This window comes from Eublepharis macularius, chromosome 7 (genome assembly GCF_028583425.1).
Source record: "Eublepharis macularius isolate TG4126 chromosome 7, MPM_Emac_v1.0, whole genome shotgun sequence".
In the NCBI taxonomy this organism is placed as follows: domain Eukaryota; kingdom Metazoa; phylum Chordata; class Lepidosauria; order Squamata; family Eublepharidae; genus Eublepharis; species Eublepharis macularius.
Window position 1 is genome coordinate 94,840,110 of NC_072796.1, and position 19,999 is coordinate 94,860,108.

Consider the following 19,999-nt stretch of genomic DNA (forward strand, 5'->3'; position numbering starts at 1 on the left):
AAGTCTGAATTCTCCCTAGAAGCTAAAATGTACTTTGGTCACATTATGAGTAGACAAGACTCTCTGGAAAAGTGAATAATGCTATGAAAAGTTGAAGGCAGTAGGAAAGAGGAAGACCCAAAGCAAGATGACTGGACTCAATAAAAGAAGCCATGTCCTCCAGTTTGCAAGTTCTGAGCAAGTCTGTTAAACATAGGATGTTTTAGATATCTTCTCATAGGGTTGGCATAGGGCAGAGGTGACCTGACGACACATAACACACACGCACACAATATCATTTACTGCTTGCTTATCATGTCATGCTTAATACTTATGTTTGTTTTAGATCTCTATGACCCCAATCCTATCACATTTCTTATTAGATCGATCATCTTACTGAGTGCATTGACTTATACTGTGTAATTCGCCTCTGTGAGAAAGGTGGACTGCAATTTTTTTTTGCCAACATATAGCAGCTCCACAGGGTTTTCAAGGTAAGACACATTCAGAGAAGGTTTGCCATTGTCTGGCTCTGCATAGCAACCTTAGACTTCTTTGGTGGCCTTCTATCCAAGTACTAATCAGGGCAGAACCTGAATTCCCTATATATTTCTATTTCACAGTTTAACTTATACTTTAAACAATTATTTTTGATATCAGTAAGAAAAAGATATTTACTTTTAGTGGTTGGTTATCTAAATGTTCACCACAGAAATAATTTAGCTAATCTATCACACAGATATTTGATTAATACAAATGAAGAACTCTTCTTAATAGCAGAAATGAGACTAGAAACAAACTGGTAAAAGAAATGAAGCCATAACTGTATAATCAGTTGCCTGGGAATAAGTCATACCGAACTTTATTTATTTACTACATGTGTATCCTGCCTTTCTACCGTTGCATTCAAGGCAGTTTACAGTTCAAAATAATTAACTACAATATAGTAAAGAAAAGGGACAGGAAGGAAGAACAAAGATACTCAGGTACTAACTCTTGTATAATTCATATAGTGGTTACAAATGTCCAGGAAGAAATGCCACTTCAGGAGACTGTTCAAGGAGTTCACGGAAACGGTCAAATGGCAGCTGGTTGACCTTATTAAAAAAATGCAAGTACACATCCTTGTGCTGTATCTGCTGTAAGTATATGAGAACATGTAACAGAGCACAGGGAACAACTGTCCTATGAGCACTTACTTTGTTTACTTGTCTTTGTGGGTATCGTTAACTCCTTTGTTTCCTTCATTGAGATCTTTTTCCCAGCTATTTCATTATAGATGGCAGATAAATATTCTTCAGGGAGATCCTTACTATCATTGATGCCTCGATTCATCTTAATATATTGTTCCTTTGTCATTTTATTCTTTACCTAAAAATTAGGAAAAGCTGTTTAGTATTAGTTATGGAGGCAACAGTAATCAGTTGTTCTGTTAGGATCTATGAATGCTAGTCAGAGTCTGTCGGCAAAAAGGGGGGCAGTCAGCAGCTGATGGCCTGGAGCTGAATCTGGCCCAAGTGAGCATGCTAGTTCACAAACCCACTCAACATGCTCACTAGTTGACACTAGTGCTTAACTTTCCTCCCAATATAATTCTGAATATGGCTGGCTATTAAATACAAGTGATAAAGGCAGTGTCCACACTCCTGCTAACAAGTAGCCAAGGGCAGTTCCAATACATAAGCCTTAGAGAACGCAGCCAGAGAAGGCTTCGCTCATCATCAACACACACTATTTCAGACTAGCTTGCCAACCAGTACTTTACCAAACTTCTCCAGTTTAGGTGCGTTTCAGTACAATAAGAGAGCTGATGCTGACACTAATAATCAAATAATAAATGCATTTTATTATGCTAGTCTCTGTTCAAGCATGTTTTACCGCAATTCTATTGTGACAAATATAATCATAGAGCAGACCTACAAAATTTTGAGCAGGGAGGGAGCCTCAGGTACCACTGTCTCAGATTACTAGAATTTCATCTGTGCACTATTGTTTTATAAGAGCTGGCTAAATACAAATACAAACTGAGGGGAAATTAAATTTAAAACACCTGTAAGCCACCACACTGCCTGTGTTTCTGGGCTGTCCCTTTGTCATCATGCTGGGTGTGCAGGAGGTCCTCGGCCTCAGAATTGGGGAGGGGAGAGGGTTACACCACCTTATTCCTCCCCCTACCCTTCTGGACTGTGACATACTGCTGCCCAGGTCATATCTGCTGCTTCCATATAAGCAGAGCCAGTTTGGTGTAGTGGTTAAGCGTGCGGGACTCTAATCTGGAGAACCAGGTTTAATTCCCACTCCTCCACTTGAAACCAGCTGAGTGACCTTGGGCTAGTCACGGCTCTCTGAAGCTCTCTCAGCCCCACCACCCACCTCGCAGGGTGTTTTGTTGTGGGGATAACAGCAACATACTTTGTTATTGTTGTTGCCATACTTGGTGCCACACTGTGGTTGCCTCCGTGTCAGTCAAGTGTTGAGTGGCTCTACCTGACCAAGGACCCTGGGCCTGCTGTTCTGAGGCTGCCGCTCCACTAGCTGGCTGGCCTCTGCCTCCCACACTTTGCCCTGGGTGGGCGAGGGCAGGACCCCAGCATCCCTGGCTCAGTGTTGCAAGAAGCAACACCTCCTGCCTGGTCTCCTTCTTTGTCAGCTGCTCATCCTGCGGCCTCCCTGGCCTCTCCTGAGCTGGGTAGGTAGGCCTGCAAGGGTGGAGTCGGTGCCGGGTCGATGGTGATCCTGGTGCAGGGATGAGCAGCCCCTGGCCCTCTCTCAGATAGGAAGGATGGCATCCACCTCAAGTCCGGAGCAGGTCATAGCTACACCACAAGTTTTGATAAACCTGAGTGACTTGCAGTGTGGATTCCCTTACATGTGACTTCCAGGTCAATTAGATGCCAATATAAAATAACTGGGTAACACAAATAATGGCTGACATACGTACATATTATATATATATATTCAGAATAAGAGCAATTAGGAATTATTCATAGTGTATATGACAGACTCTACCTTCAGAAATGGAGCTAAACAAACTCCAAGATGGCTATGAGTAACAGCAATTGAAATACATTCCATCTTTCAACTGGCTAAGAGTTAAAATATAGTCATCAGTAACTGCAGGAATCTCTGCTTTGAATGCAATTCAAGTCACAATGGAAAGCAACATAATGAGACTGATTGTATGTAGCTAAATGAAAAAGCATTAACAATATTAAAAATGGTGCAGTCTACTTCAGAGAAATCACACAAGAAACTGGGACAATCTATACTCCATCAACTGACAGTATCTGCACTGTACTTAAAGAAACAAGTAATTGAGTGATTGGCTTCATAGATGCCATATGCTGTTTCAGTGACCACTTTCTACTCTGTACTTTCCTTTTCATTATCAGCCTTTCTTATTCAGTCAGCGAACCCAGCACACCAACTCACCTAGTTATTTTATGAATTCTGACTACTTTCAGCGCAGCCCAAACCTGCCTTCTCCCTTACGCTATCTTACAGTATTCTTTTCTTCTCACTGTTTTTCCCGTCTTGTTTCAGGCCAGGCTTTAGGACTGAAACAGCCTTGATTGTCCTGGTGATTACCTGCACTGGAAGATCAGCTGATTCTCTTGTACTGCTCAGCAGTTTTCAATATCATTTATGTCCTAGACTGTGTTTTGGAGGTGGAACAGAGAGATAGTTTTGCAGTAGTTTCAGTCCTACTTGGAAGATGCAAGGGGACTGCTGTACAGTTCCTTGGCCTCTGGGGTCCCCACAAGGGTCCATCTTGTCCCTCATGCTATTCAACATCTACATGAAACCACTGGACAAGGTCATCTAGAGATCTGGGCTGGGCTATCACCAATATGAGGGTGACTCTCAGCTCCATCTCATGCTACCACTGGATCCCAGGAAGCCTATAGAAACCCTGAACCAGAGCCTGGTGGCAGGTTGGGGGTGGGTGCAGACTAATAAACGGAAGCTTAATCCCAACAAGACAAAAGTGCTATTGGGAAGTGGAAGGCCTGACCCAGGATTTAAGGTGTTACGTGTTCTGGTGGCATTCCTCTTGGGCATGTTCCTGGACCTGGGTCTACTGTTGGATAATCAGGTGGCAGCTGCAGTTACAAGTACCTTTTAACCGCTTTGATTGGTTAGCCAGCTATGGTTTTTCCTAGACAGAAAGGATCTAGCTCCTGTGGTGCATGCCCTGTGTCCGGCGCCGCCGGACTCGGCCCCGGGGTTGGGGATGCCACCCTCCAGCCGGGAGGGCCACCCCCTCCCCTGGCCCCCCGGCCCCCACCCCCTTACCTGGCTGGCGGCGCAGGGGGGAGCGAGACCCAGCCCCGCGGAGGGCCCCCCCGCACCACCAAAGATGGGGGCGAAGGCGCCGGCCGCAGCGAGGAGGCCAGCCGTGGCGGCGGCGGAGGCCGCGGTGAAGGCACCGGCCGCGGCGAGGACAGCCGCGGCGGTGGGGGAGGCCGCGCCAAAAACGCCGGCCCCGGCGACAGAGGAGGCCGCGGCCCGGGCCCCGGCGGCGAGCCTCGAGCCACGGGGACCGGAGCCACAGCGGCAAACGCAACCAGACGCACCTGAGCCCGTCAGGGGAGGGCCAGGGCGGGGGAGGGAATTCGGAGGCGGGGAAACCCAGCGGGATTGGCCCCAGGGGAAGGAAGACAGGGGAGGAGGTGAACCAGGGCTGCTAGCTGGGACACGGAAGGGTGGGGGATGGCAGGATTGGTGGAGGTGGTGGGGAGGAAGCTATAAGAGGGCGGCTCCCAAGACGCCGAGGAGGAAGTGGCTGGAGCGACTGGAAGAGAGAGCCGAGAGAGAGAGAGGGTGAACTCAGAAGCCAGAGCTCAGCAGGGAGAGACGGTGGAAGCCGGGTGCCTTGAACCCCCACCTCTCACCCATATCTGAGGCCGAGGGAGCCGCCCCCTACTGGAGCGCGACGGCGGAAGGCGGGAGCGGCACGGGGGCTGGAGCGGGCGCTCACACCCTGATAACATCTAGATTTCATTACTGCAATGCAGTCTGTGTGGGACTGCCCTTGAAAGTACTCAGAAACTTTAATTGGTACAGAATGCTGCAGCCACAATGCTGACTGAAATGGGTTCTGGGGACCATATCACTCCAGTCTTGGCCCATCTACACTGCCCCCCAATTTGTTTCTGAGGCAAATTCAAAATGCTTGTGTTCACTTTTAAAGCCCTATAAGGCTTGGGACCAGCATACCTGAAGGATTTCCTATTCCCACACAAACTGACTAATTCTGAGGCTCTGCTTTGGGTGCTCCCACTTTCTGAGATTAAGCAGGTCGCAATCCAAACTGGGACATCAAAACTATGAAACTCCCTCCCCAACGATATTCATCTGTCCCCTTCTGTCACTATCTTACGCTAGCAAGTGAAGACTTTTTCTTTTGTCTGGCATACCTCTAATGATCCCTCCTTCCTGCCCTATGTTTTAATTGCTGTTTTATGTGCTTTTAATGTGTGTTTTTATGAATAGTTTTTATGACTAGTTTTAACTTTTAGCTGCCTTGATGGCCCTGCCTGGGCAAAAGGGCAGCATATAAATTTTGCAAATAAATAAATAAATAAATAATATATATATATATATATATATATATATATATATACATATATATATATATATTAGAAAACTACATTAAGAAGTACCAACAAAAACATAAATCTGCAATTTAAAGAGGCATGAAGATGAAAGCACAAGCTGGAACCAAGAACGGGAAGAACAAAAATAAGATTAAAATTCGACAAGACTGTCAGCCTGGAAGTACCCTTTGTGACCTGACAAAAAAAGACAGGGAAAAACCAAAACAAAACAAAAAAAGAATTCACACTGTGCATTAAACTATACTAAAACAGTGCACAGATTTAAGCTTTTTACAATAGAATATTTGGCATCCAAAGGCTATGAGTAATATACCTGTGGGCTGTGGAGGTCTGTTGTCAACATGATAATTGAATAAGCCAAGACGTATGCCGTGTCTGCACTAGCAAAGAGAGTTTGCCTGAAACAACAACAAAAATATATTGTCAATTTTTCCCCATTAACAAATTTCACAGATATATAAAGCTTAGAGAAATCTGCTCACCCTTGGTTGCACTCTAAATATCTAGCAGCAAACTTTTCCATTAATCGATCAATTTTCTGAGCCTCCCCTGGAAGACGGAACCCTTCCAAAAACATGCGCAGGGCTGAAACAAAATCCTTTGCTGAAAAGTCATGTTGATCCACGTAAGCATACATAACTTCCTTGTTAAATTTATCATTGTCTCCCAGGAACTCCCCAACTTGAGTCTAAATCAAAAAATAAAGACAGTGAGTTCCAGACCATTTCAACACTCACATTTATAATACAGATAAGGAAGAGTGATTAAAACATACTTCATTTTTCAATCTTAACAAAATGCACTAAGATATTCTTTTATTGGTGTTGATTGTTGATTAGTGCCATCTAAGAATTTCTAGGGAGATTATTAGCGCCAATGAGAAACATGACAGGGCAAAGAACCTGCCTTCCATTTCATGAGGACAACAAGCAATGGCTTACTGCCACACTGTCTCAAGAGACCACTTTCCTCCTTTCCTGTATTCTCCAAAAGTTCACTGCACCCACTTTCCTTTTCAGTTGTTTGTGGGTATTTCATTCTATTAATCGTTCCACTCAAAAGATGTAGTATCCAATGCCTAGTTTTTGCTTCCTAATCACTGAAAATGCTAGATAGCACAAGATCATACATGCTTAAAAGATCATTTTCTCACTTTTCATGATAGACACCCCTCTTCCAAACTTACTAAATCTTTAATTCCCAATCCTTCTACCAAAAAAAAAGAAAAAAAAAAGGTGGCAAGACTTCACTCGGAATATCTTTAAAACTGATCATGCACAAAGGAAAGCAGAATTCCGTACCCACTTTATAAATTATTCAAATTGTGGGTAATTTATTCTGTTTATACTAGTTATCAAGGGGGCCAAGTGCTATGAAGTCCCACCTCAGCATTACAAGCCCTGATCAGCCTCCTCCTTTGCCTTCTGAGATATCCTCAGCCTTACACAAAATTTCACTTTCTCTGAATGCTGCATTCCAAGCCAAAGCAATTTCTGTGCTGTCATATCATACTCATAGAATATGCATCACCCTATATATGTCCATCTAGGCCTTGTACTAATTACTTCTCCTGTGACTTAGCTGGCGTCTATTTTATTCATCAGCTATGCTTCCACTTATAACCAAGCAGGCCAGGTCTTCTCCCTTGGTCTTATAACACCTCCTTTCCTGAGCTACTCTCTCTTGCTGAGACAGCTGAGGCTGGAGCAGTTATACATAACTCTGCTTTTTCCTGTTAAAGTTAGAATCTTAAAACAGCAGACTTAGTGCAATCCAAGGCAAAGTCACAGTGTAAGCCCTTTTATTTCACACATTTGCCTACAAAAGATCACTCAACTGTCTATTGTGTAATAGCATTATTTAAAAATGCAAACAGAGTATTTTGGATTTGTTGGAATCTTCAGAATATGAGAAGGCAATCAAGGAAAAACATTTTTATTGGATTCCAAGTTCTATAGTAAATACTGTTAGACAATCTATGTCCAAAAAGAATATTTAGTGGGGATGAGATGATGCTGAAAATGTGGATTGATTTACCTGTTTTGTTGGAAGACAAATCGGGATTCTCTTGAAGTCATCATTTTATATATATATATATTATGCTTTTAGTTTTAAGGTACTATTAACCAACTTCAAGCCCTTAAAACAGGACAGGAAACAAACAGTGAAATCCTAAACAGAGTTGCTCTAGTCTATTGATTTCAATGGGCTTAGATTGGAGTATCTCTGCTTAGGATTTCACTGTAAATCAAGTAAACTTAATTTTAAATCCAAGTATAGAAAATACAGTAAGGGACCAGGGAAACTTACTAGTATTTATAATGAATTGCTTAGTATGATTGAAATGGGATTATTTTTCCATTGTTTCTTCATAACCACAAGAAGGAACTAAGCTATGTGGAAAGTGGGTGTCCCATACTATTAGTAGGAGTGTTCTTAAAACAGCAGACTACTGCTCCATATAACAAACCACTTTTGCAATTCAAACATGTTTCTGAGTATCAGTCAGACAAAGTGGGCTGGGGGTGGGGGTGTTGCAGTTTAAAGCAAAAATATTGCAAATCCCACCGAAGCCATTACAGGTACCTAAATGAGCTCTTTGGACTGTAGCCAAAAGCACTTATTTCTGCTCTCAATTTTACAGCAGGAATATAAGCTTAGTAATCAGTCTAGTTCTCAAAGCTTCTCCAAACTGGGTGTGCAGACAATAATTTGGCAGAAGATATTCTCAATGTAACCATAGTGAGGTACACTGGAGTGAAAAATCCTACTTTTAAATACATGCTGATGGCCTCTGAACTAGCAGTGACTGTCCTGGAAAGAAAGTAAAACAGGAGTACAGCGACACCTTGAAGACTAATAAAATTTATTCCAGCATAAGCTGTTGTGAGTCAGATCTGACTTTATCAGATACATGAAGCGTTCATCCAATAGGCAGAAGTGTTTATACTCAAAACTTCAGAGAACAGAAAGTCGGTGGCTCTGGAAGAGGTTACAAAGAGAAGCCAGAAATGTCATGGACAGCTCAATAAAAATACTGAATCGGTGCTTGGCAGCAGTGAAAAGGGAAATTTCTATTCCAGAGATTATTAGGAAAGGAACATATATTGTAATGTCCTTGTATAAATCTATGGTGTGACTATATTTGAAATACTTCATACATTTCTGATCTCTGTATCACAGAAAGGTTATTGAAGTGCAGAAAAGGAAAACCCAAATGATCAAGTGCTCGGAGAACTCTCCCTATCCTATGAGAAGGGCTGGCGCGTCCATTGAGGCTAAGTAGATGGTGGCCTCAGGCGCGGGGGAGGGAGCGCCGGAGGAGGCGCGGGGGGGTGGGGGAACGTGCGCCACAAAGCAGCCGCCGCGTATCCCTCCTGCCCCGCACCGCCGCCAGCACAAGCCCCTGGCCGGGCGCAGCCACCGCGGGCACGCATCTGCGGCGGCGCAGGCAACTGAGCGGGAGAGCTCGGAGGCCGCCCGCCACAGCGATCAGGCCGGCGGCGGCACACTCCCATGATGACATCACATGTGACGTCATCACGCAGGCCAGTGCACACGCGCTTGCGTGCGCGTGGGGAGGGTGCCCGGCCGGCTATGAGCGCCGCAAACCCTTGCGCTGCCCCTGCCTATGAGGAAAGGAATTTGGGGCTTTATAGATTAGATGAAAAGATGAAAAGTAGTTTATATATTATGCATGATGCATGAAGGAGAGAAAATGAATAGAGACTTTCTTCCACTCCCAAAGTAGTAGAACTCACAGCCACCCAATGAAGTAGCTTCAAGACAGACAAAAGGCAACCCATGGAAATCACTGCTAGCAGCTGTGGTTATGGCCACTAGTTTAGTTGGCTTTAAATGAAGTTTAAGCAAGTTCATGGAGGACAGATTTGGCAGTGCTTGCGACTTATGACTAAAAGGAACTTCTATGTTCCAAGGCATTAACCCTCCAAATACCAGTGCTGGAGGGTGGGGCAACACCAGGGGGATGCACTGACCTCCGTGCTCTGTTAGTAGGCCTTTTGGGGGCATATAAATGGCCACTGTGCAAATAGAACGTTGGACTAGATGAACCATTGGTCTGATCCAGTGTGGCTGCTCTCATACTAAACTGGAATCAGTGAATAAAATAAGCACAGATATTCAGTATTTTGAAAATTAGCATATTACCGAGTCTAATCTTTCTTCTTGATGCAAGAACTGAGCAATATCTTCAGGAGTAGTACCAAGCATCCCTTGCTCTTGCAGGTATTGAATTCCTCTCTTTGGTTTCTTATTAAATCTGTATGTTAAATCTTATGTTAATTAAGCACAGAAAATCACATATACAACACATATATTAGCATAAAGAGGGGCGTTCATAAGCCAGCACCATAACCACTCCAATTTCAAAATCTATATATGCCAAATGAAAAACCCTACTGCAACAGCTTATCAACTTGTATTTTTAAACATACATTTAAATGTCCTTACTGTTAAAACGTTTAAATGTATTTGTGGAGACAGAATTTGCAGGAAATGGTATAAATATATAGGGCTTCAGGGTAAATTTTTCACTATAGGATGACTTATTATCACTCATAATTATTTCTTTATTCTGGTATTTATTAAAATTTCACACCACTGGACCTTCCAAATCCCCATCTAGTATTATCATGCTTTCTCTCTTTGGCAGGATTATTGAAATAACTTTAGTGGTGTTTCTGTTCCATTTGAATCCATGGTCATCTGTGAAATATATATGCCAGAGTTTTTCACCTAATTCCAATGTACTTCATTTCTCACAATAGTCTAATATGGAAAGGAATACTGACAAAAACAGTAACTTATGCACACTCCAAAATGTAGTTGCTGTGATCCATGTTTTTAAGGGCAGTCACCCTTCAGAATCTCTTACTGTCAAAGGACTGATCAGCAGGTGGGGTGACTGGATTGTGCTATCATTAACCAAAAACAGTTGCACAGCCACCTGTTGTGAGTTTAGATTCTTAGACAGAGGCTGCCTCCTTACTGCTGTGGAATGCAAATGATTTTCTCCCCTGAAGCTGCTTCTTGCACTAATTCCATAGGCAGAAAACTTTCTTTATTACAGGATTCCCTCACTGATTAGAACCAGACTAGCCAAACTTTATTTAAATGAATTCCATTGATGGTACCCTAAAAACATTGCCTTAAGGATATAATGTCTAATACAGAACATGGATGTAGACAGTCTCCGGAACAAGTTTGCTAATATCTTGAATGAATCAAACATATTTCAATGAAGGGGACTCTCTGAATGAAAGAAAATTCTCAAAGAATTAATCTGAACTCAACAGCATCTTCACCTGATGTACTGGCAGGAGACTCAGAACCAATTTAAACATTTAGAAAAGTGTATGGTACAAACTGCAGGTGTTGGGGTGGGATCACATATCTGAATGCTCCCTGGCATAAAATCTGTTATGCGCATGGTAAACTAACCTGGCAAGGAGGAGGCTAGGGTTAACTTCTTCTGTTCCATATGTTAACTTCCTATTCAGACAGCTTTCATCATTAAGGTACATTCAAGCATGCTCTTCCCCTGCAGTTTAAAGTACTATTCAGTGCAATCCTAAGCAGAGTTGCATCCTTGCACTGGTAGTCCAGGAAAAAGTGCAATAAATTGTTTTCCATGCATTTGAATCTGTTCTCATACTTTCAGTCATGGAAGGACCAGAGGGAAAAGTACTGGGACCAGAGGGAACACTACTGACAGGCTGTGGTTAAAATCCTACACATATTTACTAGAAAATAAACCTCACTTAATTCAATGGGACTTACTCCTGAGTAACCACACTGACTACGGGCCGCAAGAGTGCAATCTTTACAGTGCTATGGAAGTGCAGCACCAATAACTGCAGTGAAGCTTATAGGAATTATGGTATTCTGCTAAGGAATTAAAAACGGGAGATATAAATAGAAAATGCCTCTGCATTCTGAGAATTCATCTCATGAGTGAAATGAATAAACTTACAAATCTATTCCTTGCTCTATTATTTCTTTTTGTTGCTTTAGGACCTCAAACTGCTCTGGGTTGTCAGTACCAGACATTTGTGTGCTGTAGCTTCCAATTCCTGATGAGGCTGTGGAGTCAAGGGAATTCAAGCTTCCATATCTGTTAATTGTGTCGGGATGTTTTGTTTCACTGCTGTCTTGTTCTGCAGGTTTTTCTTGTCCTGCACAGGGAGAGCAAAAGGAGAGTTACTTTTTCTATATTGGTTAATGATATATTTACTGGATGGTTGTATCATTTTTGTTACAATGGGGACAGGGATTACAGTTATCAATTACTAGATGCCAATTGGTCATAGATCCAAAAGAGTTAACATGCATCTGACGAAGAGATCTGTGGCTCTTGAAATCTTATGCTACAATAAAGTTAGTTAGTCTTAAAGGTGCTACTGGATTCTTTACTAGATGCTAATTACGGTTCTTAATAAACATTTTTAAAATGTATACCCAAGTAACATGGAGAATCATAACATGAACACATTTCTAAAATATGAATCTAAAAATGAATATTAACTCTAAAAAACTGCACTCATTCTGCATAAGGTTACTCTGGAATATCAGCTGTAGTGCTTCAACCGTTTATAAAGAAACAAGAATTTCAGAGCAGCAACTTACCCAGGGTTGTCTGAGAGTTGGGGTTTACATACTGATCCTTACTCCATTCCACCATGCACTTCAATATAGATACCAAGCATTCCAGTCCCTTCTTTCTCAAACTTAGCTCCTGCAATAAGTTACATGCATTTACAGGAAATGAGATAATATCCAACAATTAGAACAGCTTAATGAGAAGAGTGATAATAACTCCTACCTGAATGTTGGTCATGCCAAGTTCTTGGCTACCCCTTCCTTGAGCAATCTTAGATAGATCATTAACTAGTCTTTCAAATATATTTGCAGCATTTAAGTCACAATCGTAGTTTACATAGATGTCCACTACACTCTGGGCATCTGTAAGAACAAAATTATACAATGAAGAGCTTTTGTCGCAACATTTGTATAGCACTTCTGAGCACAGCCAACATCCGCATACCCCAGGGTGGGGCACATGTCAGAACCCAGGGCTTCTGAAGGGGCCCACTGCTGCTGACTCCCCACTCACACATCTCCTCTATTGCCTGTACTCACACCCTTCCATTGCCTTTGTGAATGCTTTGTCACCTCTGCTCCAAGATACATATGCTGACAAGTGCTTCTGGAGAAGGGCATGTGGATGGTGTACAAAGCATCACCATTGGGGAAAGAGCATGCCAGCAATGTGGGCAGCTGTGACTCCAGGTGGTGGGAGAACCTGCCATGTGGGTGGGTTAGGAAAGAAGGGGGGGCTAGTAGAGGGCAAGTGATCCTAGACAAGTTTTTAAGCATGTAAGAATGCCCAATGGAGTAATACCTGCGCATATCCTTGTCAGTGTTTGTATAACCATCCATTTATGATCAAAAGAGCTAGTGGAGGTTTCCAAGATATACAAAAAAATTTCTTTGAAGAAAACCTAGAAAATATTGTATAAGCAGGAAAGTTAACTTATTTCTAAGCTCTTACATTTCACTCATATAAACATCCATTGTATGGATCAACGTAACACTTTACAGACAGATAGTGATTGTATCTTGGGGAATAATAATATTCTCGTAGCAATTCATAGCATAGTCATAGCATAATAGTTATAGCAAGTCATAGCATAACTTACCACTTTTACAAGTTTAGAGCTTTCATGCTATGAAAATATCAACTACTCTGTTCATCAGAATCACAGGCAACCATATGCAATGGCTACACAGTGACATTTTAATTCAAGGGAAGTGATTCATAGAGTAGCTCATGATTATATGGTGGCATGGGGGTCACTGAGTCTGACTTTAACAGTAATTGTATTTACTCCAATTACTATTTTACCAGCTCTATTGAATTGCATTTCGAAGTCCTGCTAAGCATAACTGGAAAAAGTAAAACAAAAACAAAATAAACAGCATGCCTGCAATCCTGTAAGAAAAGGATGAACACACTAATTTCTGAGCAGCAGAAACGAAAGCATCATTTTGAGAAGATATAGTACACAGCAACTGCATCACACAAGTTACAATACCAATTTACAGAAACAGGTGACAGTCAACAAGTCCATTAAAAAAAACAGATGACAGTCCACAAGTGAATGGATGGCACTGAGTTCTAAGCAAGAATCTAATTCCTTTTGTTTATGACCACACTGGAAGCTGCTTTTCTAAACCTGAGGAACTTCAAAAACAATTTCCAATGCAGTGAAGGAAAGCTATTGTTGGGGGAAGGGGAGCTGAAATTATAGCTGGAGATCTACAAACTTGTATGTATAACAGCTTGGTGAATTTTTATAATATTCAATAATGATACCTGGATTAAATATTAGGGGACTCCATGATCTATAGCTTCTTACTTGTTAGACTTACAGGTATATAATGAAACAACAATGGGACACTCATTAACAGAATAGGCCTCTGTATAAAAAATTTACTTCACCTCTCCCTACCAAGCTTACATACAATCACAACACATTTAAGCACATTTTTATATAGCATCCCCTGAAATTTCTACTATAGCAATTTATACAATGCTTCCAATAAATCAGGAAATTATCCTATAAAATGTCCTAGCAACTCTAATTAACTATCATAATTTCATTCATCGCAGTTAACAATTTAGAGAAAGAAAAATAAATCAGGAAATTATCCTATAAAATGTCCTGGCAACTCTAATTAAATATCATGATGATTTCATTCATCGAAGTTACCAATTTAAAGAAAGAAAAATAAAAAATTACAACGCACTTGCATGTCACTGTTATATTATCACGTTGCTCTCAGCAATCTTTAATCGAATTGCTAAATCTTTCTTCACAGTGTTCATAGGCTAAATCTGCCAGCATATGTTATATTTTTTTCATTAGCTCCTCATAGAGTTCATATGCTTTTTCATATGATCATAGAATTTACCAGAAAGCAACTCAAATTGCACCCCCCCACTTCTGGGGAGGGGGGGTACGCCAGAGGGAAGTTTTTTTTTTATCTGTCACAGCAAGTAATCTGGTTACATTAAGGGCACAAATGACAGCAACTGCATATTTCAGCTCAACCCCACTTTCGCCAATTGTAGCGATTGAAGACCTTGATATATAAAAATACACGTCCCTCATCTTGTGTCCCGTAGACATCTGTTTTTGAATTAAAAAATCAGCCTAGTAAATCCTGCCAGTGGTGCTGTGAGATGGCAAAAGGAAAAAAGCTTCCTAAGAAGACCACGTTCCCCACAAAATTGAAAAGATACATCTGAATGGCAGTTTCAGAAAAGATGGTCTTTTTGGTTTTGAGAGCATTTTAGGTTAACAAATGGAAGTGGGGAGGGCAAAAGGGGTATCAGTCTGCAACTTTATGCTAAACAATTTGTGCCCAGCTCAGCTGGTAAGATATTGAACTGGAAAACAAACAGCGTAAGGCAGAGTAACGTCTCAGTCAGCACCCATGCTCATCTGGTCAGTGGAAGAAGGCAGCCTATAACCTTTTCCCACTGGTCTAGAACAGTTATGGTGGTAGAATGGGGTTGGCTCCATGTATTCCATTATTAAAAGAATATATGTATCAGCTCTTATTTAAAGACTGCATATGGAAGCAAACAATTCATAGCTATGAACTGAGCCCCTTATCTATGGGTTAGATCCCATGGATCAGTTCTGCTAGTGGAGGCAGTTTCCCCTAGCAGAAGACGCCTTCCCCAATGCAAAATGCTCTTTTTCTGGAGAAAAGTGCCTCTGTTATGGATTTACCTCGTTAAGTATTGTTACAGAATTCCACATGGAGAAAAATGTGCAAGGAATATAGACATGAAAATCTGAACAGTTACTAGAACAGAAAATAAAAAACTGTTAATTGTAAGAATGTATTAATAAATTCGGGGGTCATTTTGTAGAAAAAGAGCTGGAGGAACTCATTAGCATAACTCATTAGCACATGCCATGCCTCTTGCCATCACCGGAAGTGTCATTAGTATAATGGATTTGCATATGGCACACCCCCTGACATCACCTATTCTGGCTGTTTTGGACCCAATCCTGGCCATTCAGGGCCAAAATTGGGCCCAAAATGGCAAAAAAAGGCTGAAAATGGCTGAAAGGGGGCCCAAAATGGTCAGGATCAGGCCACTGATGAGCAGGAGAGTGATCTACCACCCGATCCAGGCCGTTTCGGCCCCAATCCAGACTGAAATGGGCCCCAAATGCCTGAGAGTCAGGTGGGTGGGGGGAACAGGTGGGGGGGGGGGACTGCCGGAACTGCATTCCTGTGCGTTCCCCCTCAAAATGAGCCCTGAATAAATTTATGTGTCTGGAAGTGTAATTTCGTGCCTTGAAACAGCATTTTTTCGAAGTCATGAACGTTTGACCCAAGAGTGGGGCTTATTTTTTAAGGGCTATTATTTGACTGAAGCATTCTTAATCCATCTATTGAATATATTTTCACTTGGTACATCTGCATAAGTTTGAATATAAAAAAACCAATAGATCTGAAAAGAAAAAAAACTCTTTGGAACAAAAGCAGGAGGAACACCTAAAAAGTGAATATTTTTAAAAGGCTTGTCACTAAATTAAACAGCATTAATTGATCAAAAACGTTTAATTGGTTAAACTGTTAATTGCCTAATTGTTGCAGCCAGTTTTTACCCCTTCCTCTCAAACACAATTGGAGGCACCAGTTGGAGTTAAAAGGTCTTAGATGATAAGGTCAAGCCCCACCCCACCCCCCATAATACTTGTACTCAAGCTCAGGCCCTCATGACTACTTTAGTAATTGTAAAATAATTTTTCCATTGTGTTGACTGGCTGGTTACTGCAAGCTCCTTCTGGTCCCCATCCTACCACCCCAGTCCCACTACATTCCTTTTTCTAATAGCAACTTGTGTAGCATTCCTTAGTCCTCTTCTTTGCTTGGGGCACAGTATCATAATAACTTAGCCTTAGTTATTTAGAACATCTAAGTATTTAGTTTCAGTGTAGGGACTTCAAGAAAAATTACCACCAGTTTTCTTCATTGTATAGATATATCTTAAGCTATATGCAGTCATTTAAATCACACTGTAGGGAAATCAGGACTGTATACTTGCCACTATATTTCACCTGACATTCTCATCTGGACTTCACATTTTCATAGGGGATTCCATACACAAAAATAAACCCATGCAGATGTTATTTTGTAACCTGAGGCATATAAGTAAGCCTGTACTGAAAAAAGGGTTTGGGGCCTAGGACCTAGGTCTGATTAATAGACTGCAGATATATAGATAGACCAAACTAGCAGATAACTGAGCTGTACCTAAGGTTGTATTAATTTGCATGTTTAGCAAAGGCTCATGGGGCATAGGTATTAAAAAAAAAGAGGTCACCACGACTAGGAGAGGTGCTATAATACAGGGCTAGGCTAGCTGGGAGAGAGAACAGCTGAAGCTACTGCTCTTTAGAAACCAAAGCTTGTTTCCAGCTTTGGAGCTAAGAAGGTCATACAGCTGAAACTGCTAGCTGGGAAGAGTTGAACCCTCCTCCCTGGAAGACCAGCAATATCTGGGAAGAGCTGAAGAAATGAAGACCAAAGAGCAGGAATTGGTGCCAGCTGAACTGGTTGACTGCTTGAGACCAACACCCTAGTACAGAGCTGCCCCACTTTGTCTTACTAGGAGAAATGGGGAACTGCTCCTAGGGCAACAATCAAGCTCCAGGATTCAGACAGCATCTTTACAAAAGGAGTCCTGCTGTTGCAAGGCCTTCTGGATATTTGGGACATGCTTCCAGGCATAGCCTCTGGCCAAATCCACAAAACTGTCTGCACACTTTACCAAGGGATTGTGAGTAGGACGCTGCTCTGAGGTCACTGGTTACTGATCCAGTATTGATAACTTTGGGAATGTTTTCATAGTTGTGTTCTGTTATATTTAAATAAATTGGATTTATATTTTGAATTTGTAAACATATCTCTAGACATTGAACCTGGCCCTGGGGACTCTGGGGGTTACATATAGATCACGCTGCCTTGGGCCCTATTCATGTAGCCCTAAACGTGAAACCAAACATGAAGACATCTGGTGGAGAAGGCGTGGAAGGTGTTGTTTGCAAAAGGTTACAATTCTATTATTTGAACACAACAGTAATTTGTGCTCATACTCAGTAGTAGTTAGACAACTATTCATTAACTTTATTCAGAATGACATGCTAAAGGAAGTCCCATCAGACTAAGACCAGAACAAAATTACTTTTTCAAGATCCTGACCTATACATCTGCATTCCAATAGGTGATCTTAAGTGCAGTATGTGCAGCCCAGAATTATATGTGATTAAAATTAAATAAAAGCATTCAAACTACTGAAGATAACTTACCTCAATTTGCATTTTCAGATGTGTTTTAAAATTTGAAAGCAGAGTCAGGAATATAGATAGTGAAAGTTCAAATACGTCTGGAACTGATGAGACTCCATTTTTAGACAATGCAACACAAAGGTACTGCTTAATGGCATTAATAAACATTTCATTTGTCCTAAAAACAGGACCTGCATTCTGCAGAATAGATAACAGCAACTGCAATGAAAGGATCTTTGACCGCAACTCATGGGACCTAGGAAAAAATTGTTATAGTTATTTGAGCTGTAGATACTTCAGGCATTCTCAAAAAGGCTACAAATATAATATTGCCTATTGTCCCTTTAAGAGAATACAAATGTATGAGATGAAACACTGCAGTTTAATTGGTGTCTTTGAAAAAAGTTTCACAAGCATGCGTCAAATTATGTGTATCCTGGAGAGTGTCCATTATCTGTATAAGATAACATTGCAACTGAGTCATTTTATACCATTCATGGAAACACCAATATGAATATAAAGATGGCTGACAAATGGAGCATCTTATCAGCTATATCACATCTGTATATTTTCTTAAGTCATGGAATTCAGTGGTTTGTATTCTACTACTCCGGTCAGCAAAGTTTTAAGCTTTCCTCCTGCATAAGTATACTTTCTCTAAAGAAAGTAGCTCTTTTGCCAAGTTAGAGTTGTCAGGCTTCCTGCTATGGCTAGAGGTCTCCCAATGGCAGCCTTCTTTGCCTGCAGCAGTGGGAAAATTAAAAACAAAACAAAACATGTTGTCTGCATTGCTACATCACTTCTGGAGAAAACCATGTTGTTTCTGGTGATTCATACAGCTATCCTATGTCACTTCTGGTGACAAATATGTTAACAAATATATTAGTACAAATAGTTCAAATAGATTAACAATCATTTCTTATTAATCCAGAGGAGTTAGCTGTCTTAGTCTGTAGTAGCAAAATAGTAAAGAGTCCAGTAGCACCATGAAGACTAACCAACTTTATTTAAGCATAAGCAGGTGCATCTGACAAAGAGAGCTGTGGTTCTCAAAAGCTTATGCTACAATAAAGTTGGTTAGTCTTAAAGGTGCTACTGGACTCTTTACTATTTTATTTCTTATTAACAATTACTTCTATCATTTTTCTTCCATGAGCTAGCAGAGATGATGATGTATTCATCCATAAAATCTGCTTTTCCTCCAAACAATTGTCACCTACTAATTACTCAACAGGAGATGACCAGCAGAATCCATTATAGGGAACAGAAAGTCTATTTATTAAAGGGAAATATGTTATCACCTGATCCTTTTACCTCATGGTCTTTGAAGGGCCTTCCATAGATGTAATAATGATTTCACATCAGAAAATTCTCAAGAATTTTCCACATGTTTTGTTAATCTTGAGCTAGTTTTGTTTTCAACATGAAATGTGGACAGCAGTAATATGGAGTTTTTAGACTATGCATTTTAAAGGTTAAAAAAACTAGAAAGAGGAAGTGCAACTGTGAGATTGAAAATTTTGAAAAAAAAATGAAAAAAGCTGATGTGGCCAATTATTGTCCAGTCCCTAATCTGCCCTTCCTGGCTAAAGTGATCGAGAAAGCAGTAGCTGACCAACTCTAGACCCTTTCCAATCTGGATTCAAACCAGGGCATGGGATAGAGACAGCACTAGTAGCATTAGTGGATGATCTCTGTCTAAATATAGACAAAGGCCATGCCTTCTTATTTCTCCTCCTGGATCTGTCTGTAGCCTTTGACACAGTAGAACATGCCATCCTGTTGAGGCGTTTAGAAACAGACGTGGGCATCAAAGGATGTGCCTTGGACTGGTTTAAATCGTTTCTCATGGAACGGACTCAAAGGGTTGCCATCGGAGATCAGCTATCTCCAGAAAGGGAATTATCTTGTGGGTTCCTGCAAGGCACAATCTTATCTCCCATGTTATTCAACCTCTACGTAAAACCTTTAGGAGAACTCATTCGCAGCTATGGAGCTGGA

The 19,999-nt window shown here is 41.2% G+C and overlaps 1 protein-coding gene across 2 annotated transcripts in view; it reads right to left on the bottom strand.

Annotated features, from left to right (window-relative positions):
- The window catches only part of ARFGEF1 (ADP ribosylation factor guanine nucleotide exchange factor 1), a 108,533-nt gene that overhangs the window by 39,216 nt on the left and 49,318 nt on the right, over nt 1-19,999 (bottom strand). For both annotated transcript variants that reach the window (XR_008597401.1, XM_054984602.1), the window contains exons 10-18: nt 18,020-18,254; nt 13,024-13,123; nt 12,445-12,584; nt 12,249-12,357; nt 11,596-11,797; nt 9,771-9,882; nt 6,083-6,288; nt 5,914-5,998; nt 1,179-1,350 (exon numbers count right to left, since the gene is read on the bottom strand). Coding sequence is in view for 1 of the 2 variants with exons in the window: in XM_054984602.1 (XP_054840577.1) it covers nt 1,179-1,350; nt 5,914-5,998; nt 6,083-6,288; nt 9,771-9,882; nt 11,596-11,797; nt 12,249-12,357; nt 12,445-12,584; nt 13,024-13,123; nt 18,020-18,254 (1,361 nt within the window). In the remaining variant the exon portion in view is untranslated. The remainder of the gene's footprint in view (nt 1-1,178; nt 1,351-5,913; nt 5,999-6,082; nt 6,289-9,770; nt 9,883-11,595; nt 11,798-12,248; nt 12,358-12,444; nt 12,585-13,023; nt 13,124-18,019; nt 18,255-19,999) is intronic.